The 24,907-nt window shown below is 36.4% G+C and overlaps 1 protein-coding gene across 6 annotated transcripts in view; it reads left to right on the top strand.

The window, feature by feature from the left end:
- Window positions 1–24,907, top strand: part of WDR33 (WD repeat domain 33) — a 111,139-nt gene that overhangs the window by 49,302 nt on the left and 36,930 nt on the right. For 5 of the 6 annotated variants that reach the window (XM_010837939.1, XM_010837938.1, XM_010837937.1 and 2 more), the window contains 5 exons: window positions 271–339; window positions 914–1,018; window positions 3,253–3,348; window positions 3,479–3,630; window positions 5,325–5,422. In XM_010837939.1, coding sequence (XP_010836241.1) covers window positions 271–339; window positions 914–1,018; window positions 3,253–3,348; window positions 3,479–3,630; window positions 5,325–5,422 — 520 coding nt within the window. Of the gene's footprint in view, window positions 1–270; window positions 340–913; window positions 1,019–3,252; window positions 3,349–3,478; window positions 3,631–5,324; window positions 5,423–15,917; window positions 16,056–24,907 lie in introns of those variants that run through there. The other variant, XM_010837942.1, reaches the window with a different exon arrangement.

Genomic DNA, 24,907 nt, shown 5'->3' with positions numbered 1-24,907 from the left:
CTGTCTATGAGAATGTGTTGGGGTCACCAGCATCTTGGATGATTGGTTGGGCATAATATGAGCAAAGAGAGGAAATTCTAAACAATGTCAGTAGGAAAAGGGGGAAATCTCTTAAGATAAATACTATTATCTATGTTTTAGAACATAGTGAAAAAGTTTTATTCTTCTTTTTCCCCATTTGATGACAGCTTACATTCTGTAAATATTTACTTAAGTTTCAAGTTGAGTATAGACTATATATTGATTGATTGATTGATTGATTTTTAACAGAATAGAATATGGCAAAGAGACCAGAGAGATATGCGAGCAATTCAGCCTGATGCAGGTTATTATAATGATGTAAGTATAAGATATGTCATATTTGTTTAATAAAAACCTCTTTGCTTGGACCTAGGAACTATGAGATCTCTAATTTAAACATGGACTTTTCTTTTTACATTTTTTTTTTTTAATAATTAAAACATTCCTGAAAGGATAGTGTATCTGCATAAACCATGTTTTTTTTTTTTAACCTGCATTTAAATTTTTCTTTTAATCTGATAATGGATGAACTTTTGATTTGGGTCTTAAAGCAATGTCCAGCCAAAGGTTGCACTGCCTAAGAGTCCTTATAATAGAGAAGTTAATTTTAAACCTTGCTTGTTATGAATATGTTTAAGTGTGTTGACTTTGAGAAGTAATTTGGGAAATCTGGTCCTTGATTTTATTGTTTATTTAGTAATAAATAATAGGCATTTAACTTTCCTGTACTTTCATTTTCTTCATTTGATTACTATAGACTAATATATTACAATACTGTCCTGTATGGTCCTGAATTTGTCTTTAAATGTTGAAATAATTACCTTACCATGTCCCTGGTTTATACCCTGTGCATGATCAGAAGCTCTTTAAATCTAATTCTCTTTTTTTGTAGCTGGTTCCACCTATTGGGATGTTGAATAATCCTATGAATGCAGTAACAACAAAGTTTGTTCGAACATCAACAAATAAAGTAAAGTGTCCAGTATTTGTTGTCAGGGTAAGTATTCTGTTTGATACTTTTTGGAAAAATTAATTTTGAAAAATTAACCTGCAAATATATTTAATAGGACAAAGAAAATGAAGCAGTGTTTAAAATATATAACTGGGATAAAAATCAGTATATTGCTTTTATTTTTATTTTGGACTATCCAGTTTATCTATTATATCCACATTTAGTAAGGTAGTACTTTTGGATTGCTTTTATGTTGCAATTTCTGTAGAATTCTGTCTGAGCTGGCCATGGATATATATTGCAGCAGGTGTCTGACTTGCTCTTGAATAGAAATGTTCTGTTGCAGTTTAGAGAACAGCATCTCAAGGTGAATCAAAACTCTTAGGGTTACTGGGAAGGGAAACACCCAAGAAGAGCTGAAGTCCAAAGGTAGACCATAGTTGTCATCAGTGAAGGTACATTGTGGGTACTCAATACATTTTCGCTAAAATTTTTAAAATATAATATTAAAATAAACAGTACATTGACATGGTTCAGATTATTAAAATTTGAAGGATTTGTAATAAAGAAGTCTTCCCATCTCTGTGTCCCAGGCATCCAGCTAATATTCCTATAGATAATAGTATAATCTTTTTGTGTATGTGTTTTGCTAGTAAGAAAGTACTTGTTGGTTAGCAGTATATCAAGTCCAGAAACATAAGATAGTTAATAGTCAAAGTTGAGTGAATAAGAATTGAAAAAATAATGGGACAGAGGAAAGACATTTGTGGCAAATGAGCAAAATAAGCAGGTCTTCTTATTAGAGAGGTGTGATAGACAGCCCAGAGAACTCAGAGGGCTGAAAGAGATGCTGGCTTCAGCTCCATACAAATGTGACAGTCAGTCAGGCCTCCTCTTTGTTTCGGAGGCCTATTACAGTAGAAAACATTAGAAAAGGAACATTATTTGAATGGCTTTTGTGTTAGTAGAGCCAACCAATTTGTAGTGTAATTTTGTATGGCAGAGGATTTGGTGAAAGGAGTATGATGTGCAGCTAATTTTAATTTCTCGTTAGCATAACACAGAAAACCTTTTTGAGGTGAATAGAATCTGAGCATTCCATGTGCTGTATCTCGTTAGATGGGTAAATTGCTCATTTGGGAATCAAGCTATAAGGTCTTAGGAAATTTGCACATAGTGAAGACAAGTCCAGATTACAGGCGTTAAAGACATAAAGACTGTGGGTCCTGTGTCTACAGGGTGGTAGCCTGTAGTCTTTACCGAGTTGGGATCCATAGCAAATAGCAGAAACTAGGAAAGTAGAAGGGTTTTTTAAAATGATATCAAAATCGTGATCTTCAGGTAAGCAGTAAAAGGCTGGCTTGTCATGTGTATCTGTGTAATTTACCAAATAAACTTGATTTCGTATGTCTCATCCTATAAGCACCCTTGTATTTTTCAGCCCTGTGTCACACTTTTTACGGGGGAATGTAGGATTGTTGTATTGATATTTCTTGTGTTTACATCTATGGAAAACGTGTGTAATCTGTCATAGAAACTTGAAAATAAAAGAAAAAGTACGTTGCGTTTTGAGTTGATAAGCATATGCCACAGATTCCTTCAGAATGCAGATTGTGACGTTGAAATACTGGGGTACTGTTAGTCATGCCTCTGTTGTATTGCTTTTTTTTTGTTTGATGCTAGATTAGTATGAGACTTGTCACTGCTTGATATTGTGAATGAAGAAGAACTTTATATGTATTGTACATTTAGTTTCCAGGAAAAGTTTGATAGCCTTGATTTCCTTAAATTGATATTTATTGTTATACTGTTTTGTTTTGTTATTTTCATAAAACACTGGTAACTTTTCTGCCCAAAGATCCACTAGCAGCTGTAATAAACCAAATCTTTCACTCATTCAGTCTCTGAGTTTTTCTGGTGACTGACGATCTTATTTATTAGTATGATGATCTTCCATGTATTCTAGAAAAAGTAGATCTTCAGATATTCTGTTTTGAAATGCTCTTTAGGGTGCCTAGGTGTGTGTAACTTAACAGGTTATTGTAATGCACTTACTCTTTTTAATTTACTTAATGAGCCAAGTGCTAGAGTTTTCCTTGGACTGTGTTAATTTCTTTTCTGGCTAAGTATTTGCTTATAAATCTGAGCCATATTCTGAAGTGAAAGTATTGTCCACTTAACGTCAATTGTTGGATATTTTATAAAGACTTTCTGAGTGTTTTAAAAATTAATTAAGGTTGTGGATTTGTGACCTTGTATAATGTCTTTTTCTTTCCCAGTGGACTCCAGAAGGAAGAAGGTTGGTCACTGGAGCTTCTAGTGGGGAGTTCACCTTGTGGAATGGACTCACTTTCAATTTTGAAACAATATTACAGGTAACAGTAATCATCAGATGGTAGCATCATTCTGTGTTACTGGCGTTTTAAAACTTATAATTGGACAGATCATTGCCTTCCATTGTATCGTCTTTGATATGATGTTTATAAATGTTTTGTGTTTTCACAGGCTCATGATAGCCCAGTGAGAGCCATGACTTGGTCACATAATGACATGTGGATGTTGACAGCAGACCACGGAGGATATGTGAAATATTGGCAGTCGAACATGAACAACGTCAAGATGTTCCAGGCACATAAGGAGGCGATTAGAGAGGCCAGGTTTATACACAATATACCATTTTCTGTAGTCCCTATTGTCATGGTTAAATTATTCTCTAAGTGTATTCTGGGTGCAGAGATGCATGGGTTCTGTCAGATTCTGGGAAACTTTTTGCACCCTATAAACACAATATTTTTCTTTGTTTTCACACATTCACCATTTTGCTGGCACTTTTCTGAAGTAGTGTTGTCCCGATATGAGCCTTTGCAATATGTTAGAGATGTATTGTCTGCCGCATTTTGCACTGGTTTTCTCTTTTCATTTATGGTTAATAATGTGTATACGTTATTCATTTTTATTACCTACTATGTAAGATAAGAATATTTAATTCCAAATAAAGAATTCAGTCTTTAATTATACAACTGAATAAAATCTAAAGCCTACAGAAAACACCTTCAGAGTTCTCACAAAATACAAGAAAAAAAAGGCTTAAGTGAAGACCTGGTTGGCTTGGTTATGCCACGACTTCAAAAGGAAAGTATAGTAGGGCTAAAAAGTCTCCAAGTAACTCTGGATGTGGCAAACATTAATGGATTAATGAGCGGGTTCTTTCAAGCTTTGGAGCTGTGAGCAGACCATTGTCAAGAAGACTGTAGGACTTTCCTTCTGATTCACTGTTGTTGACATCAGTAATGCAAATGTATGATAAGTGGGAGTTTAAAGTATTTTCATTAAGTTGTATATTTTTACATATCAGTGAGATATGTATAGTAGAAATGGAAAAGAAAAAGTTTCAAAAACAAGCTTGAAGAAATGCTGCAGCTTCAGAAGAAAGCTAAGCAGCGTTCTTTATGGTTGTGCCACCCACACAAGGGAGGAGGTTGACATCTTTATAGAAACATCGTCCACTGTAGTCACTTGTTTCTACTTTCAGAATCTTAACAAAGACTTATTGGATAAACACACATCTGCAAAGACTGTGCCTTATTCTCCTGACTATACACTGAATTTTCAAAAGTGGTCCTTTCTTAAGCATAAGGTTCAGAAGTTCAGGGGAGTTCTTAGAGTTAAATGAGAAACTTGATGGTCTTTTACAGGGAGGAAGAAATGGATCCCTCCTTTGCAGCATATTCTTTGGCTTTAAACAGTTGGCATGTCCCCATGTTAGTTTCCTTCAAAAAGTGTAACATTCATGGGATAACTTGCGTGAAAAGAAGGTGTGAACATTTTCCACAAACCTTTTACATAAGTGAGAAACATCATATGAAGGAATGTTTTAACAACTAGTCTTAAAACAGCCTGCCTGAAACTTTTCAGCTTATCATTATATGAAGTTCAAAGCAGAAGCTGATGCTGGTTTTTTTTGAGCAGTATTCCTATGTGATTTTAAAAGACTTTACAGGAATATTGCAAAGAGAATTTGTTTAGTTCTATACTTAATCAGCTCTATGTTTTCTGTTGATACCATAGGAAATACTGTACTGTGGGGAGTCTGGATAGCATTAGTACTAATAATACCCTCATTAAGTTCTCTGAATATTGATGATTGAAAACTAAGAAGCAACTACTGTGAATTATTCTTTTGTTGAGATAGGTTGTTAGCTAACAGCAGTCTCTTTAAGGCCCTTCACGTTGGATGCTTCCCTCTCCTGTTTATCGCGCAGCGCAGTGTTTTATTTTTCCCTGTCTGAGACGCGCAGATAACCTGTGAAATGCTGACTTCTTTCCCCTGCTGTGTGTCTTCACGTAACAGTTTCTCACCCACGGATAATAAATTTGCTACATGCTCTGATGACGGCACTGTTAGAATCTGGGACTTTCTTCGTTGCCATGAGGAAAGAATTCTCCGAGGTACGTGTCCTAACAGTACTGATTGGAATATTTAAATAGGGAAGGCATTTGTGGTTTAAATCATCACAGTACCACAATACCAGCTTACATCTTCATTCAGTTGTTTTACATACACACCATCTCAACCAGGCTCTTTAAAGAAACCTGAACTCTTTCTGGTTCACAATCACTTTTTGTCTATTTTTACTATTAATATTTTGAGCTATAAATTAAATACACACACATTTCCTGCCTTGTACCCAGGACGGCTTTCTCCAACATATTGACGCTATAATTTTATTTATATAACTCACATTCTTCTGACATTGCTTTTTCAATAGGCATTAACCAAAGTCTCAGTAGCTACACTTCTCAATATTGGTATTTCTGAAAGGAGGTGGTTCTTTAGTATACCACATTTATACTACATGGGCCATTTGTTACTACATATTGGAGGGATTTTTATTTACTTTTATTGATTTCATAGTTATAAACTAACATCTGTGAATTACTCTATCCTAGAAAAGAAATCCATATTTTCACTTGGATTAACTTAGTTTTCTAAGTGGGGCTGTTGAAATAACTCACAGTAGTACATCAGCACTATTGATGTGAATTTAATAGTGTTAGAGTTAAGGAATTAACTGTGTGTTTTATATATTCAATATAAATACTGACACAAAAAACATTTACGTACATCTTGGTTTATTATTAACTAGAAAGGTAGTTTCCTCAGGTATTAACGAAGAGTACATTGTCTTCCATACTCTTGATTCCATTATGCCATGAAAGTATCATCTTCCTCTTACACATACATGCATAGAGAGAGAATGGGTGCCACAGACATTGCGTGTCAAGAAATTACTATTCAGAGATTGCCCTTTTTTGTTCAAGAGTTGGTAGAGTGAGTTATCTTGCTTGACTTGTTTCTCACACCTTTTCAGAGTTTTATTTACAACATATAGAGTTTATGCTTTCTAGACAAGAAGTTTAGTGTTCTTGATATTTAACCCATATTTCAAGCCAGTGTATTTTTTAATCACAATTTTTAAACATTCCTGGCTTTACACATTTTGTGGGTTTTATCCACAGTAATGTATTGTGATAGCTAGAATAAGGATATCATACCTGTCCTATTGAAGGGGTATACTCAGGATGAGGTCATAATATTGACAACCAGAAACTAGATGGAGCCTTTGAAATCATCTAATCTGTGTTCTTTTATGGATGAGCACCAAGACCCAGGAGATTAAGTGAAATAGTCAAGGTAAAATAAGATCAGAGCCAGAACCAGCTTCCTATCACTTGACACCTATCCTAATTCTACTATGAGAAGTCTTAGCTGTTAAACAATGATAGCTTTTTCTAGACTTTGAAAATCCTAAGAAATATAGAGGAAACCAAATAATTTTATGTATTGATGTAATTCTAAAGGATCAAAACCATTAATTTTACAATGGCCTAGACTATAATAACCATGAAGTCTGATATAATACGACTATGCATCTTGTATTAAATAAAGAAGAAAAACTAGTATAAGATAGTGTCTTTAACCCCAAGTGCCAATGAAGTGTTTTTCAGTTATATTAATGAAACTGTTTCTAAACAGTGCGTAAGAACTTGATTCTTCTGAGATTTAGAGTGTAAGTTAGGTATTAATTAGCAGGTAAATATTTTCAAATTTGAGTCCAGGTGAATTTGGATAAAATTACATGAATGCTGAATCATAACCTGTTCTTCATATAGCTTAAAAAACAGACCAATATCATGTCTGTATTAACTGAGGGTTGAATTTTATATTTGCTGTGGGTATTCTTTTTAAGTTTTTACTATGAATATTTAAAAATGAACAAAAATGCAGTGAACCTCCATGTGCTTTTAGGATCAGTATTGTAGCTTACTCATGTTGTTGTCTTCCTGTAAACAGTGTTATATTTGGTTTATGGTCATGACTGTTTTCTTAGTACCTTAGTGAGTACATGAGAAATAGAAATACAGTCAACCAAGTTAATTATACCGCCTAAGTAGTACTTCTGATAGTGGATCTGGTGTAGTGGATGGGTTGTTAGGGTCTAATTATCTGACAGAAAACTATCATTCCTCATTTTTCTAAATTTTCTGAATTTTAGACATGATTATAAAGTAATGAAACCAGTGTTGTTATAATTTTCCTATTCACTTGGTGGGTTTGGGATCAGGGCACTTTGGCACTCAAGTTGTCTCAAGGGATGAGGTGAAATTCTTAACAAAGTGAAGTGAATTTAATTTAGTTCTATTCATAGAAAATGGAATCCCCAAGTTAAGCAAATAGGAGGCTTTTAAAATGCCTCTTGCCCTTTATGAAGGTGTGATAGGCTCTATGACGTCAGGCAGGTAAGCACACTTCCACGGCATGTTAGTGTTGTGCATCAGACCATCACCTGGGATTAAGTTAAGGAAATCCAACAACATTTTGATTGAAGGGGATATTTGTGAGCACGTAGTCCAGCTGTTTATCGAATACTTTCCCACATCACTCCCCCAAACCATTTTTCTACTCACAAAACATTTTTATTGATACAGTATTTACTATGCGTGCGTGGTTACTCGCTCAGTTGTGTCCGACTCTTTGCGACCCTGTGGACTGTAACTCACCAGGCTCCTTTGCCCATGGGATTTCTCATGCAGGAATACTGGAGTGGGTAGCCATTTCCTCCTCCAGATGATCTTCCTTACCTAGGTATTGAACCCGAGTGTCTTGCGTTGGCAGGCAGATTCTTTACCACTGAGCCACCAGAGAAGCCCATACGATATTCACTACCTCACATGAACCTCTCAAAAGAGGTTCAGTTTTATGTAGCTCTGATTTTCAGAAAGTTCTTTCTTTAAATCAGAAGCCTTCTTTCTCATAACTTGTCCTGCCTTCTGGAACACAAAAAATTAAATCTGAACTCTTCTACATGGCAGCTCTTCAAGTATCTGAAGACAGCGCTCATATCTTCTTAATGTCTTGTAGCTGTAAGCTTACAGGATCCCTGTGTGTGGCAGAGGCCATTATATGGTACTTTTGAGTACAGAATTTACAGTTGCTTTTTAGTGAGTGTCCTTACTGAGATTGTTCTTATGCTTCTTGGAAAAAGAAGATGTTACACAAGAGAAAATAATCAGTATTTTTAATATTTAAATGAGCATCGATCTATTGTCAGATTTGCTACTTTGAGGTTGTCGTATTTGTTCCATAGATGGGAAAAGGACACACTTGTGAAGCTGAATATATTGCAGCATTGAGAAATACTATGTGTATGCCCACCCATTTCCAAAGCATATGCATATCAGCATAATTTACACACATTTATCTTTCTTTTCTAGTATGAATTACAGCACTCAGTTTAGGGACTGGGATTAAAACAACCTTTAAGCACCAAGAATACATAAGTCTAAATGAGCCTATAGGTGTTTATGCACTTGACTTCAAGTGAAATAGAGGCATTAAGATCCATTTATTAGTGAGCATATATTGTATTCATGCTATCATAGGTAGAACACATTTTTAAAAAATAAAGTATGATGTCTTCCTACCCTCATGCTTCTTAAAGTTTATTTTCACAAACTTAAAATGTTGGGTATTGGGGGAAAGAGTCAGTGAGAGTCTTAGAAGTGTGCTTTTATCAATATAAAGTTAGATCATTTGTGACTAAAATGAAAATAAGAAAGATTGGAGATACAGAATCAATAAGAATACTGTAGTTAATTTTAATTAGAAGTGAAATTTTATTTTTTTGTGCTTAGTTGTATCTGACTCTTAGTGACCCCATGTCTGCCAGCATAATATATACTAAAAAGAATCCAATTTACTAGCTTTAGTATGAATTGTTTTACCTTCTTGATTTTAGCAACAATAACTGACACATTACACTTATTCTAAGTAGTTCATTTAATCTTACCATTACCCCTATGAGATAAATATAGTTTATTCCACGTTTTAGAAAAAAGTGAACTTCCCCAAGGCCATATAACTTGTAAGAGGTGAGGCTCAGATTTGAACCCCTCTCAACTCTAGAGTTCATACTCTGAAGCGTTATGTTAAACTGCCTCTTTTATGTTTTAAAAGTATCATCAGCATAGATGTAATGTCTTCCTGAGCTGTGATGATCAAATTGTAGAATAAAGGTTTTTGTAGGGAGAGAAGAGAAGTATTGGGTAGAGAGAACTGTAGATTCTCAATTTTTTTTTGCCATTCTACTTTAAAGCTGTCCATATAGGGTATAGGTTTTCAATCACAAAGAATAGTTCAAACTGCAAATGAGTTACAAGCTATATACTGGGTTAAATAAATAAACATGAACATAAGGAGTTATACTGAGGCTTACTCAGGAGGTAAGATCTGTTTTCAGTTTTAAAATACACCATTCATGGAGAGGAAATGAACCCTTGAGTACACACAGCATAAGAAAATAATACTGTTAGTATTTTTGATAAGTCTCTGTGTATCTCTGCCTGACTGAATGTGACTGTGGTTCTTTAATGAGATAAGCCCCTCTGTGAAGATCTTTTGGTTTGGCAGTGTGTTTCTGAACTGTGTGAAGACATATTTACAAAGTCTTTGAGTGTTCAAAAGTCTCTGATGCTTTTTTATTGATAATGTTTTATTTAAAATTGGCAAACCATGAAGTTTGCGATTAAGGGACCTTTATGTATTTGTACAAAACATTCCACAGAATCCTTTGTGTTCTCCCCAAGATGAAAAGCAAATACTCAGCTTCCTTTAAAATAGCCTGTAGCAGAATAACCCCTTTCACTAACATAGCATGTTTTAATATTAAAAGAACTTAGGGCACATCTTATATAATCGTCCAGTCATTCATGTGGGCCCATAAATATATTGGTTGATAACCTGTTTTCCCTGTGTTTCCTTATTTTGAGGAAGCGTTTATTGAAGGCTCTTTTCCCCCTGCTCCCTTGAACAGACTGGATCATGGTATGTTTTCCTACGTAAATAATTATCTGAGTATATCATGAGAGGGAAGAAGACTTAATATGTATGTCTAAAGCAAATTATTTGAAGAAATTAGTGTAGTAGCATCCTGAAATATTCATTTACTATGGTCCATTCATGTTTTACAGTATCGTTTTAGGTTTTTATACTGAGCTTTGTTCTAACTATGTACTTATTTAAAATATTGCACATATGTTCCAAAAACTTGTTGAAAATAGATCTTGGCTTTCTTGGGATGCCAGGGCTGCACACTGTTACAGTCATTCTGTTTTAATTAAGAGCAATTTCCAGACATTCTTTTGTGTATAGAGATTCCAATTTTTTGACAGCAACAGATCACTATGACTTGTCATCCAGGCAGTCAGTTTTTATCTTTGCATTTAATAAATATTCTGTAATTGTCTGCTTCAGTTTGAGTGAGGCTTAAGTTTTTGTTTGCCAGTGAATTAGTTACCCTCTAGAGCTCGGCTGATGAAGATTTTTATAGTTTTTAAAATTAGAATTCAGGACATTGGAAAGAGCTGATAAAAGTAAAGGTATAGTATGCTTTTGGCATCTTCATTTTCAGTGGGTAGATCCTTTAATAAAAATAGTATAGTTAAAATATGGTATCACCACAAGTAAGTTGTTTGACAGTGAAGGAGGTTAAGTACCAAAACAAATATTGTTTTTTTCATAGTCACTTTCTTTGTTCACTTTTATTATGTATCTGAAAGCCATCTTAAAATTTGATTTAAATCAGATCGTGGGAATTTCTAAGAAGCACCTACAGTGGTGTGATCTCTTTAGTTATAAGAGACGAAGAATTTCTGTTTAAAGGAAGAAATGGTAGTTTCTTGGTCATTTATCCTTTTTTTTTTTTTTAACAAATCGTGTCATAAAATAGTCTTAATTTGTCCAAAACACACTATTATGACTCAAAATCAATCTGCTGAGGCTTCTTTTTTTTTTTTCTTTTCAGTGAATATATTTTAATATAGTTCTCTCTGAGAGAACTTTACCTTCTTAGCCTGGTTTTAGAGTGTCACGTTACTTGCATTATCCCAGTGAAGTGTATCTACCTTAATTTGATGTTTTTAACTATTGAATTGGTTTCTAGGGAACCCCAGGAAGGGCCCAGCCACCACAAGACGCCTTTGCATAGGGACTGGCAGAGCTCCTCTAGCAGTGTGCAGCCCAGTGTGCTGCTGTGTGATAGCCCTGCCCTGACTGTGCATGCCTCTTTGTAGTTCTCAACAGGCAAAGGTACAGACATGGTGTTGAGATCCAATTTAGGTTATATAACTTTAAAAGTGGCTAAGTTGCTGCTGTTTAAATCATAAGTGTTCTGCCACATTAAAACAGTTAGGAAGTACTGAGGGAAATCAAGATGAATGCAGACCAATTCTAGGCCAGAATACTGGAGTGGGTAGCCTTTCACTTCTCCAGGGTATCCTCCCAACCCAGGGATCAAACCCAGGTCTCCCGCATTGCAGGTGGATTCTTTACCAGCTGAGCCACAAGGGAAGCCCAAGGATACTGGAGTGGGTAGCCTATCCCTTATCCAGCGGATCTTCCTGACCCAGGAATTGAACCAGGGTCTCCTGCATTGCAGGTGGATTCTTTACCAACTGAGCTATCAGGGAAGCCCAAAGAGTATTAAGGTGAGTCCAAGAGACTTTGTACCTGGGAGCTCAATATTTTATCTGCAACAGAAACTTCTTGTATAAAACAAAAGTAATTTGTGATAACAGAAGTCACCAAAGGTTAGAGCAGTTGGTCTTAGTCCTGTAAAGCCTACTAATTGCTTTTTAAAAATAGTTTTACTCTTCTGAAATGAAATTTATTGATAATAACCCATACATATAAAACTTTTTTTTAAAAAGGTACCAGTGCACATCCAAATAGACTCTGAGAAGGAAAGTCTTTACAGAATGCTTATTAAGGGACATTACTGTTTCCATTGAAAACCAGTGGTTTGGAATAGAAATAGGTCATGCTAAAACAACCCTAGTTTTATAGAATTACCAGAGGGGGAGATAAAGGAATTGTTTTAAACCATAGTCAGTCTTTTGAATTAATCTGTAGGTCATAGTAGATCGTGGCATTATAGCTGCATGACTGACTGTTATTTCCAGAAAAGTTCATTGGATGTTTGTTACCTGTGAGGCATGTATGCAGAAAGTGCTGCAAGATCCTTTACTTGGCCTCTCTCCTGTTTAATATTTTTTATTAAAGATGGCTTTTGCAAGTTAACAGGTGATTCACAACTATAAGCAGAAATTCTCATCTAGAATGGATAGTGTCATCTTAAACCTTGTGAATAGAATATTATTGTATAAAATTTTAATTAGAGATAAATGTGAAGTTCTGTATTTAGATTTTCCGTCTCAATTCTGGAGTTTACTAGATTGGTATATGAGAGTTCATATAAAAATAACCATGGGTTTTAGCTGATAGGTGTGAATTCTTGAGGTGTCATCCCATCCCTCACTTGTAAAAAATGTATGTTTCAGAATGATATGAGTGTGTGTGTTTAGTCTCTTTAAGTCGTGTGCAACTTTTTTGTGACCCCATGGACTGGAGCCCACCAGGCTTCTCTGTCCAAGGGATTTCCCAGGCAAGAATACTGGAGTGAGTTACCCTTTCCTTCTTCAGGGTATCTTCCTGACCCATGGGAATCAAACCCATGTCTCCTGCATTGCAGGCATTGTAGTTAGATTTTACGACTGAGTCACCAGTGAAGTCCTTCAGAATGATGGGGCATAGTTATCATGGGAGTTGATTAGAATGGAGAAGGATCTGGAAATCATGAGGAAAAGTACAGCGAAGTTTAATATTCAGCTTGGACAAGAGAATCTGAAGAAAAATTTTGTCATCTTCAAATATTTAAAGGCTTTTGTATGGGAGTAGGATTGGATTTGACTGTGTGGATCACAATAAACTGTGGAAAATTCTGAAAAAGATGGGAATACCAGACCACCTGACCTGCCTCTTGAGAAACCTATATGCAGGTCAGGAAGCAACAGTTAGAACTGGATATGGAACAACAGACTGGTTTTAAAGAGGAAAAGGAGTACGTCAAGGCTGTATATTGTCACCCTGCTTATTTAACTTCTATGCAGAGTACATCATGAGAAACGCTGGGCTGGAAGAAGCACAAACTGGAATCAAGATTGCGGGGAGAAATATCAATAAGCTTAGATATGCAGATTATACCACCCTTATGGCAGAAAGTGAAGAGGAACTAAAAAGCCTCTGGATGAAAGTGAAAGAGGAGAGTGAAAAAGTTGGCTTAAAGCTCAACATTCAGAAAACTAAGGTCATGGCATCCGGTCCCAGCACTTCATGGGAAATAGATGTGGAAACAGTGTCAGACTTTATTTTTCTGGGCTCCAAAATCACTACAGATGGTGACTGCAGCCATGAAATTAAAAGATGCTTACTCCTTGGAAGAAAAGTTACGACCAACCTAGATAGCATATTCAAAAGCAGAGACGTTACTTTGCCAACAAAGGTCCATCTAGTCAAGGCTATGGTTTTTCATTGGTCATGTATGGATATGAGAGTTGGACTGTGAAGAAAGCTGAGTGCCAAAGAATTGATGCTTTTGAACTGTGGTGTTGGAGAAGACTCTTGAGAGTCCCTTGGACTGCAAGGAGATCCAACCAGTCCATTCTGAAGGAGATCAGCCCTGGGATTTCTTTGGAAGGAATGATGCTAAAGCTGAAACTCCAGTACTTTGGCCACCTCATGCGAAGAGTTGACTCATTGGAAAAGACTGATGCTGGGAGGGATTGGGGGCAAGAGGAGAAGGGGACGACAGAGGATGAGATGGCTGGATGGCATCACCAACTTGATGGACGTGAGTCTGAGTGAACTCCGGGAGTTTGTGATGGACAGGGAGGCCTGGCATGCTGCAGTTCATGGGGTCTCAAAGAGTCAGACATGACTGAGCGACTGAACTGAACTTAATTGAGGATTGGATTTATTGTATATAGCTCTATAAAGGAGCCAGGGAGAAAATTAGGACATCATCATGTGTGCTAAGTCACTTCAGAAGTATCCAACTCTTTTCAACCCTAAGGACCCTTTGCAACCCTCTAGGCCCCTCTGTCCATAGCATTCTCTAGGCAAGTATACTGGAGTGGGTTGCCATGCCCTCCTCCAGGGAATCTTCCCAACCCCAGGGATTGAACTTGGATCTCTTACGTCTCATGCATTGGCAGGCTGTTTCTTTATCAGTAGTGTCACCTGGGAAGCCCTAGGACTTCATATTTGGAGTTAATTATGGAAGTTTTTTTTTTTTTAGAAAAGATAATAGGATATTATGTGAGCTATCAGGCTTTCCTTTGCTGAGATTTTGCCATGTTTAGCTTTGCCAGCTGTTAGGGAGATTTGAGAAGGCACTGCTTTTTTCAATTGGATGGTTCTATTTGAAAATAATTAACCTGGATTAGATTGTCTGTTTCCTGTAGTTTCTTGTTTTAAGGCAGACCCAAAAGCCTGAAAGTCAAGCATGTGGATACATTTATTATCGAGGGTTAAAATGGGTAGGGTAAGTCCCATGAGATACTGCCACTTTGCTCTAAAAATACTTTTGGTAAGACGGTAGATCATTTAATTAATCCTGTTGTTTGAAGTAGTAAATAGAGCCTCAAAGCCACCTCATGTTTTTAAAGATATTTAAAAGTATTTATACTCTTACATCATTGTACAGTATACAGTAAAATACACAAATCTTAAGTTTACAGTATGAGGTATTTTTACATACTTAAACATTCATCTGTAACTACCTCTTAGTTCAAGATACAGAGTATTTTCAGCGTTCTAATGTTTCCTTCATGCTTCTTTTCCCCCTATGCCTTTTATTAAGTAGTTTAGACTGTCAAAGATATTTTCATTCAATTATTTTTCCTTTTTTCCCCACTATTCTTTATTTTGTCGATTTGTAGTTTCTGTCATCTCACCTTCTCTTGTGTATAGCTTTCTTAATTTCCTTTCCTTGATTTGTTTCTGTAGCCTTTTGAAAATGTCTGTTTACTTATTTTGATTTTACTAGTTTTTCATTTTTACTAATTTTTCATTTATTAGTTTCCTGTTACATAATAAAACTTAGTTTATAAAGAGATAGTATTACGTATTACCACAATCACAGGCTCTGGAATCTGAATGTTGGTCACAGTTTTAGCTGTTAGCAGCTGTGTGAGTCACATTGCTTTGGTATGTCCTCGTGTATATAATGGGGATTAATAATAGTGCCGACCGTACTAAGCTGTGAGAATTAAATGGGTTAATTCAGAAGAAGCACTTAACTAGTGCCATAACAAGTGTTCAGTGAATGCTATTTGTCAGGTTCAAAGCCAGTTTCAGAACCTGTTTCCCTAGCTCTGCCTAGTTAAGCGCAAAAATGGTTGTTTCAGAAGTGTATTTTACTTTTCTTGTTAAATGTTTTTCAACCATTGTCATTGGTGTTTCACTAGTACAGGTTTTATTTACAGGTCATCCGTAAATAGGAGTACTTGTTTAAACACAGTTGTCATGATTTTCTAATGTTTTCAGGTATAAAAAACTCAGCACTTAGAACTGGGTTTTCTAGGATCTCATATGGAAACATTCAAGGGATTCCCAGGGGGCTCAGTGGTAAAGAATCTGCCTGCCAGTGAAGAAGACACAGAAGATTCAGGTTCAATTCCTGGGTCAAGGAAGATCCCCTGGAGGAAATCTTCCCACTTCAGTATTATTTCCAGAAGAATCCCACGGACAGAGGAGCCTGGTGAGGTACAGTCTGTGGCATCGCAGAGAGTCAGATGCGACTGACCACGAACACATGAAGACACTTCAAGGTTCTGTTTTTGTTAGATGACCTGAGTGCCTAATGACTACCCACTGTTCAAGATTCTGTGCTTGATTCTTCTGCGGATACCTGGCACGATCTTTACACTTAAGCTGCATTTTCAACATTTCCCTAGTTTTTATTTTTTCACATGTTTTGTAAATTGGCCTAGTCCCATGGTGAACCAATTCAGAGTGCTGAATAACTGAAAAATAACTGAAGCTATTCAGTCTTCACTGTTTATCACATTGCAGTAGACTGTGGTAATTGGTGTCTAGACAGCTTCATCAAGACAACATTTATTTTTCTCTGGGAAAAGAACAGGTATTTTACGCAATGACCAAATTGATCACAGTTTTAAACTTCAGACTCCATTTAGCAATGTAATAAAGTTGGGCGAGCTAGTGATAGCCCCAGTAAAATGTCATTTTTTGGTCATCTTTGATGAGTAATGTGACCAGCAGTTAAGTTAGAAGTCTTGGGGAAAGAATATTCCACATATTTTTTTTTGTCACAGTAGACAAGACTTAAACACAGAAATCTAATATCATCTGTCTGGGCTTCCTGATCATGTTCTGTCCCTGTCCCATCCAACTTGGCAGGTGACAACAGACTGGCTGGGGTAAGGCTTATTTGCTGGGTAGGAGCTAAATCTTTATATAAGGTGGAGCAGATATGGGCCCAGCTGGTAAAGTGAGCAAACAGCATGATGTTATAGGACATACTAGATGGTAAAGAGCATTGTAAGTTCCATGATTTATGAATGTATACCCTGCTTCCCTCTTGAGGTCGTATAGTACAGTGCTCACTTGTAATGTTCTCTGTAGGCCCTGTAGTGTTCTTTCCCAGCTAATGCCTGTACTTTGGGCCTTTCCTAATGACTCAGACGGTAGAGTCTGTCTGCAGTGGGGGAGTTTGATTTGATCCCTGGTTTGGGAAGATCCCTTGAAGAAGGAAATGGCAACCCATTCCAGTATTCTTGCCTGGAAAATCCCATGGAACAAAGAGTCTGGTAGGCTACCGTTCATGGGTTGCAAAAAGTCAGACATGACTGAGCCACTAATGCTGGATAGTAGGCCCTGAATGTTTTGAAATACTTCAACCAAAAGTTTTGTGTTTTTAATATTTTACATATTTTTTGTAATGGTCAAGTCAGGTCATTTTATTTAGTTCTCAGAGATTTAGGAAAACTATTTGATTTACATAGTTTTCAAGTGGCTTGTCAATCTAATTTTTGAGGATATTTTTAGTTTTACAGATTTAATGTTTTAATATATCATAAAAATATAAATCACCAAGGGTGTTCTGGGTAAAAATAAAAGGTTTATTGACACAAACATTCAAGAGTATATGCTAGGCAAGTTATTTGGTTTATTAAATTCTAGCAGAAACATCATTAAATGTTACATAAATGTTACTGTAATTAACCTTTTCAATTAAGTGTTTTAAATGTTTTTCCCTTTATATTTTGGACCATATTTTTAAAAAGGAAAAGTTTCTGTCATCCCACCATGAGGAAATAAGATGATACAGTTCTGATTTGGGGAATTGGATATTAGAAATTGAAGCCTGTGGTATGATGGGTATTAACAGACTCACTATGTTAGAGGAGAATTTTAGTCCTGGTGGAGGCTCGCCAAGGACTGTGATGCTTGAAAGGGACAAGGCTTGGCACTGTTGTTAAGGTCTAGACTGTAAAAAGAATAGTAGTCAGTATTGTGATGTTTCCTTCATCATTATTTTACAGTCACATTTGAATAAATGTGTTAAAATCCAATGGGTGATTAATCCACATTTCTTGAAAGAATTAAATGTAGAAGAGATTTACAGAGGAGGTTGAATTTAGCGAAACAGTCAGCCTTCTTGGATTACTTCTAATACTCTGGTACAAATGTTGGTGAAAGGATATAAAACTAAATAAAATGTAACATGAGTATTTACCAATACTCTCTAAACATTGTGGACTCATTTACCATGTGGACTCAAGGGAGACCACAAGCTTCCTTTTCCTACTGTAAGTTAACACTGGCATTACATGCTTTTGAACATTTTTTATTGATACATAGAAGTTGTGGTTTTTAACTGCATGATCCCCTCAGTTCGGTTCAGTTCAGTCGCTCAGTCATGTCCGACTCTTTGCGACCCCATGAATCGCTGCACGCCAGGCCTCCCTGTCCATCACCAACTCCCGGAGTTCACTCAAACTCACATCCACTGAGTCAGTGATGCCATCCAGCCATCTCATCCTCTGTCGTCCCCTTCTCCTCCTGCCCCCAATCCCTCCCAGCATCAGAGTCTTTTCCAATGAGTCAACTCTTCGCATGAGGTGGCCAAAGTACTTTACCATCATTCTTTGCAAAGAAATCCCAGGGCTGATCTCCTTCAGAATGGACTGGTGGAATCTCCTTGCAGTCTAAGGGACTCTCAGGAGTCTTCTCCAACACCACAGTTCAAAAGCATCAATTCTTCAGCGCTCAGCTTTCTTCACAGTCCAACTCTCACATCCATATATGATCCCCTCATATAAGTGTAAATCATTGCTTGTCCTGCTTGTTGAGTAACTGGGTATTCATAGCCTGCAAAAAGTAAATCTGACGAGGGGAATCAGATTGTAACGCGTGTAGCACACGGATAGACGGCAGTGGTGGTGAAGGTGTTTCTTCTCAACCAGAATGCCTACACAGTGCACGTTCCTCAGGAACGACGTGCCTTTGCAGACAGCGACTTCCATGTTTGAGACCTCCAGACTGAAGTTCCTGGCATGTCTTCTGTGGCCAGGGAGGACACAGTAGACACCTGGGGAACTGCATGCACTCACCTCTGTCCCCAACCCTAGACATGATAATCTTCCAGTTTTATCTGGAAAGTAAGTAATGGGTGATTTTTTTTGTTTGTTTTGGTATATAGGGCTTTTTTTCTTTGAAAAGCAAATTTTATAGTTGACAAATTTAAAGATATTTTGTTTTTTTCTTTGGTCCAGAAACTTCTTTTTTATTATTATTATCCTCAGGTTCTTCAAGACTTAATAGTTTTTAACTTCTGTGTTAAACATATAGTTATGAGTAGATTAACTTTAAAATATTTTTTGACAGAATCCTTGTTTTACTGTCTGTAGTAGATTTGGTTCTGTTATAGAAACTTGTTTGTTCTAAGTTAGCAGATTAATTCTTACAAAAAAAACATTCAGCTGCGAAGAGAGAGTTTTTCGCACATTTAAAAAAATCTTTCAGTGAGAAAGTACATATTAAAATCTTCATTTTCTTCTCATAGCTAACCTGTTATCCAGGTCTTTCCAGTAGTTATGATGAGCACTGTTGTTTAAGAAAAAAGCAAGCAAGAGTTATTTTCTTTCACCTTTTCCTTATATACCTTTGGTTTTATTGCTGTGTATTTCCATGGGATCCTTGGTTTTAAACTGCCTTTGAATCTGGATGTACGCAGACACTTTGCACATGCCTCTACTTGAAATGACTCTTGATAAACTCCTGCTCATTCTCCTAAACAGCTTGGCTAGATGGGTTTCTCCTATGCCTTTTCAGTATGACTAGCAGTAATACCTGCTTTTCATCTGAATTCTTCAGCACATTTTAGCATGGTTTTGACATTAAAAGCAAAATGGAAGAAATCTTACACCAAAATCATCCAAAGTGGCCTTCCTTATGAATAATGAAATGAGTATTAATACTCATGTTTTAGAGTGTTTAATACCCATGTTTTAGAGTCATTTTGTAACCCTAGAAGACTTAGTCTGTTTTTATTCTGCAATTAGTATTGACAAGTATACCTGCAGTCAGAGACCACCAGAAACATACTTGTAGTTTAACAAGTTTATTTATTACTCGTCACAGCAAAGAACATAGGCCTTAGGGAATTTGAGGTGTCTCAGTAAGAGGATCTTATGAAGATTATATTATAGGCTTTGGACTGGATCATTGGGACGAGGGTTTAAGGACGTGAGGGCTGTCATTCTTTTAGCATAAGAGAGACGTTTGATATTTTGTGCTTTGTGCAGGACCTTATTTTTGTCTCACCTCATCATGATCTCTGACTTAATTTAATAGATGTTTAGTGAGATTGTCCAACAGAACAGAATGGTTTAGCTGTAATTGTCAGATCAGTTTGTAATAACATTGAGGCTTAGTTGTGAGCATTAGATTAGTTCTCAGAGGAAGTGACTGCTCCGCCCCCCCGCCCCCTGCCCCCCATAGCTTTTAAGTCCAAGTGGCCTTTGATTATGTAGGAACCAGCTGATGGGGAGGCCAAGATTTAATAGCAGTGACATATTTGGTCTGTCACTTGAACAGGCTGCGATGATATTGACAGGGACATTTTTATAAAACAGCAACTGGGAAGCTTGCCAGTTTTCAGCTGGTTATAAGTAGTTATAGGTTTCCCCCACTATCCTAAAGTAGGACACAGCTTACGAACAGATGTACAAAATAAATTGATCCAAAGCATGGATGCTTACGGTTGCAGTGCACAGCTACCATGGCTTGATGCAGAGATGCTGAGTGTAATTCCTAAGGAAAGAGCTTGATGGCACCACTTTCGTTGTTCAGGGAGACCACTCTTCTATATTGGCTTTCCTGCAAAACCTGAATGCTTTTGCCTTTTTTGTAAAAGCAGAAATCCTCTTTGTATTTCCTTCTGTCAGCGTTTTTCACAAGTTGAGGGTCTGTTGCTAACCCTGTGTTGCACAAGCCCTATCATGCCGTTTTCCAACAGCATCCGTTTTTAATTAAGGTATGTACACTGTGTTTTTAGGTGCACTGCTCTTATACACTTAATAGACCACAGTGTGTGTGAGCACAAGCACTGGGACACCAGAGGTTCGTGTAGTTTGCTATATTGTGGTGTTCTAGAATCAAACCCACAACATCTCTGAGGTATGCCTGTACTAATGTAGGTCTTTCATAAAAGTGAAGCAGTGTAAAGTGAACTTTGGAAAAGCAGGGGATACCTGTAGTGGGTAAAAACATGTTCTTTTTTAAGAAATAAGATCAATAAACTTTTATTAATCTCTCTGGAATCCTAAGGGTTTACTCCACTAAATTTAGCATCTCAGGATTAGCTTTTTGTACTTCAGGAGTTCTTTCTTTACATCTGGGAAGAATCAACTGTCTGTTTTCTGAATTGTCTGTGTTAATACGTAGCCATATACATCAAAGGGATTGTAAAGGTTTTTAAGACTTAAGAACACTGTTTGAAACCTTACAATTAATAATTAAAATAATTGTAGAATTCTTTATGAACTCTCAAGGCAAAAATAAAAGGGCCATGTTTTTCATAACTCCACTCTAGTCATATTCATTGAAGGTCACTGAAAAGAAATTTATATTTATCCGTTTATTCATTCCTGTTTTCATGAGCAGTACAAGTGATAGCTGGAGATTTTTAGTTTAAAAGCATCTATTTTAATATCTTCATATATATCCTAAAGTAAGCACTGCATTATTTTTTTTTCCTCTTCCAAGTGTTTTTTTTTTTAATATATTTTTTATTGAGGGATAATTGCTTAACAGAATTTTATTGTTTTCTGTTAAACATCAACAAGAACCAGCCATAGGCACACCCATGTCCCCTCCGTCCTGAGCCTCGCTCCTGTCTCTCTCCCCATCCACACTTCTAGATTGTTGCAGAGTCCCTGTTTGAGTTCCCTGTAAGCACTGTGTTATTATAGTGCAGAAAAAAGTATCACTCTAATTCATGAGGTAGTTCTTACAGGTTTGCAGTTTTTAAAGTGGTAACTTTTTAAAATCAGATATTTTAGAACATCTCGTGCAAGTCTAGAGGTAATCTTTTTAAAATTTGAAGGTCTTCAGAACAAAATTGCCTCCTAGGAAACTGCAGAATAGGCTTTTTCTGTTGTATTTTACCTTGAACAATAAACTAAGAGTATTTGCCTTAACACTGAATCTTTTTATCATTTGATAACAGCTTAGTAAGTTTTAATACTGGAAAAGTTAGGTTTGTAATTAAGACTTTATTAAAAGTATAGAGCACATTTGGGTAGTGTCACATGATAGAATTCAAAATGTTTAGCTCCATTAGACAAGCAGACACATTGTAGGTAAACTAGTCTCTTCATGTGATATCACTAGTTCTGCCATTGGTGTATAGAATTTTCCTATAGATAAAAGAATATAATCACATTTTGTCATTAAAATCTTCATGCTAGCTTTGAATGTTTATGAGAATCTCAAAAACCTTTAAGAAAGAATTTAGATTGCAAAACTTTTGACATCTTGATGCTTTTAGTAGAGCACTAGTAGCATAAAAAATATGGTTGTTTTGGACCAAACTAAGGATGATAACTTTTCAAAATAAGGTTTTTTCTTAAAGACCATTAAACATAAAAAAATGTATTTAAAAAAAAATGTGTTTAATCGTGGTTTTAAACACTCTATAATGAACTATTTAGATTTTATTTAATGAGTACAATAAATATTTTTGCATGGGAAAGAGTATTCCAGAGTTATCAGATTTCAAGATTGATAGGGAACTTACTATGGTACCATTTTTAATCTGTGTGTAAGTTACATGTAAATGCCAGAATATATCTCCTTGTAATTTAGGCACAAAGGTTTATGATATGTTCTCTTGATTTAAAGTAACCTTGATTTAAAGGTTTTATAATTTATCTGGGCAGCATCCCACTTTCATGATCTCCACAAAATTGACTCTACTGTTATTTACTGTAACCAGTAGATTTGCGTTTATGTTTTCTTTGTAGCTGTCCACTTAACAGAAGTACCAGAATAGTACAAGTACACTATGTCTTTTCATAGTCAATGATGTGTGCAAATCTTATTTGTAATGTCATTTTTTTCTATAAAAAAACAGAGGGGTAAATTCTCTGCTATGTGTATTGTTACCTTTAAAATATAGGAGAGTATAGTGTAATTGCTATTTCCAGTGGTTAAGGGACAAGGAAGAAGAAATCATTAATGTTACTGAACCTCCTTCTAGCTGTTCCAAAATTCTGGGTACACTCACAGTTTCTACTTGGGCAGTCTTTGTTTTTCCTCCAGAGTACCTTAAACATTACTCACTTAAGAGCAGCAGGTCTGGCTTTGAATCCCAGCTCTGCTACTGGGCAAGTCAGTCTCTTCTGTATGTGTTTCCTCCTCTGTAAAGTGGGGCTAATGATACCTACCTCACAGGGTTGTTGTGAGGGTCCCAGAAGTACACAGAAGGCACTTCTCATGTTGTAGGCTTGAAGCAAATGTTTGTTGCTTAAATCATATATGTGCTAGGAAAGATGGGGAAAGCGTGGAGGATATAAAGAACGTAACATTTAAGTTAACTTGATTTAAGAGGAGGTTGAAATTGATTAGGAAAGATTAAATAAAGGGTTTATTTATGAGGCGATTACTAGATCAAGAGTTGGGATGGGTTATATAAGATTATCCTATTTCGGTAGTGATTCTTAGGTTTAGAAGTGTCATTGATAAAATTAATTGTATTGTAAGCCATATTTAAATAAATAACATTCTACTGAAATGGAAGTATGACTTATTTTTTGAAGCTTTATTTATATAAGTCCTCATACTTTATTTCCACTGTCATCTTAGAACCACAGCACTACCTTAAGGCAGTTGTTCACTTCCATTATTCCCCAGGCACTGTGTCCAAAGTTCTGTTTTTTTCCTTTTTTTGGTTGCTTGTTTGGCTTTTGAATAGATACTATATTTGAATCTTTCCTGAGAATCACTAGGCTTCCCTGGTAGCTCAGCTGATAAAGAATCCGCCTGCAATGCAGGAGACCCCGGTTTGATTCCTGTGTCAGAAAGATCCCCTGGAAAAGGGATAGGCTACCCATCCACTCCAGTATTCTTGGGCTTCTCTGGTGGCTCAGCTGGTAAAGAATCCTTCTGCAATGCGGGAGACCTGGGTTCGATCCCTGGGTTGGGAAGATCTCCTGGAGAAGGGACTAGCTTACCACTCCAGTATTCTGGCCTAGAGAATTCCATGGACTGTATAGTCCATGGGGTTGCAGAGAGTCAGACACAAATCACTAGCTGGTTTTTTGAGTTCTGGTTAGGTAAATTTATACTTGGTGAATATATAAAATATACTGAGATATTCCATAGATACAGCAGAATATTCTGTCCCAATCTTATTACTACTAGGTTTATAATATCTTGAAAAAATATAAAGGCCAAAAAAATGGTACATCTCTGTGGTGTGAGTTATTTGAGCATTTTAAATAGACGTTTTACTTTAGATTGAAATCACATTCTCCAGTTTTAGAGATATTTATATAACTGTCAATGTGGTCACATTATAAGTCCTTATTCTGTTTTTCTTCAGTCTTTGATTTTCTCCTTTTATTTTTGCCTTTTCTGAAAATTAGTAAATGAAAAGTCATTCTTCAAGCACAGTAAGGTTGAGAAACCTTCATTCTGCCACATTACTTTTATTTGTGTTTGGTGTGATGGCTGAAGATGAGAATTAAATACCAGAAACTGAGAACTGCGTGGTCCCACACTCCTCACCATCACACTGGTCCCACAGAGTGCAGACAGGCGGTGTTGCTGCAAATACCTGGCTAACCTACGTTTTCTCTCTGGGAAACATTGATGACTCAACTTAGTGTGGCTGCCTGGCAAAGAAATTCATAAACTGTGGTTATGCATTTACACAAGTGTGTTCAAAATACAATCAAGAGACTGGAGCCCACTGTCAGTATTTACCTTTTAAGAGGTGTCCTCAC

The sequence above is a fragment of the Bison bison genome, unplaced genomic scaffold, assembly GCF_000754665.1.
Source record: "Bison bison bison isolate TAMUID 2011002044 unplaced genomic scaffold, Bison_UMD1.0 scf7180017864088, whole genome shotgun sequence".
Classification (NCBI taxonomy): domain Eukaryota; kingdom Metazoa; phylum Chordata; class Mammalia; order Artiodactyla; family Bovidae; genus Bison; species Bison bison.
This window is presented reverse-complemented; position numbering and strand designations above follow the sequence as displayed.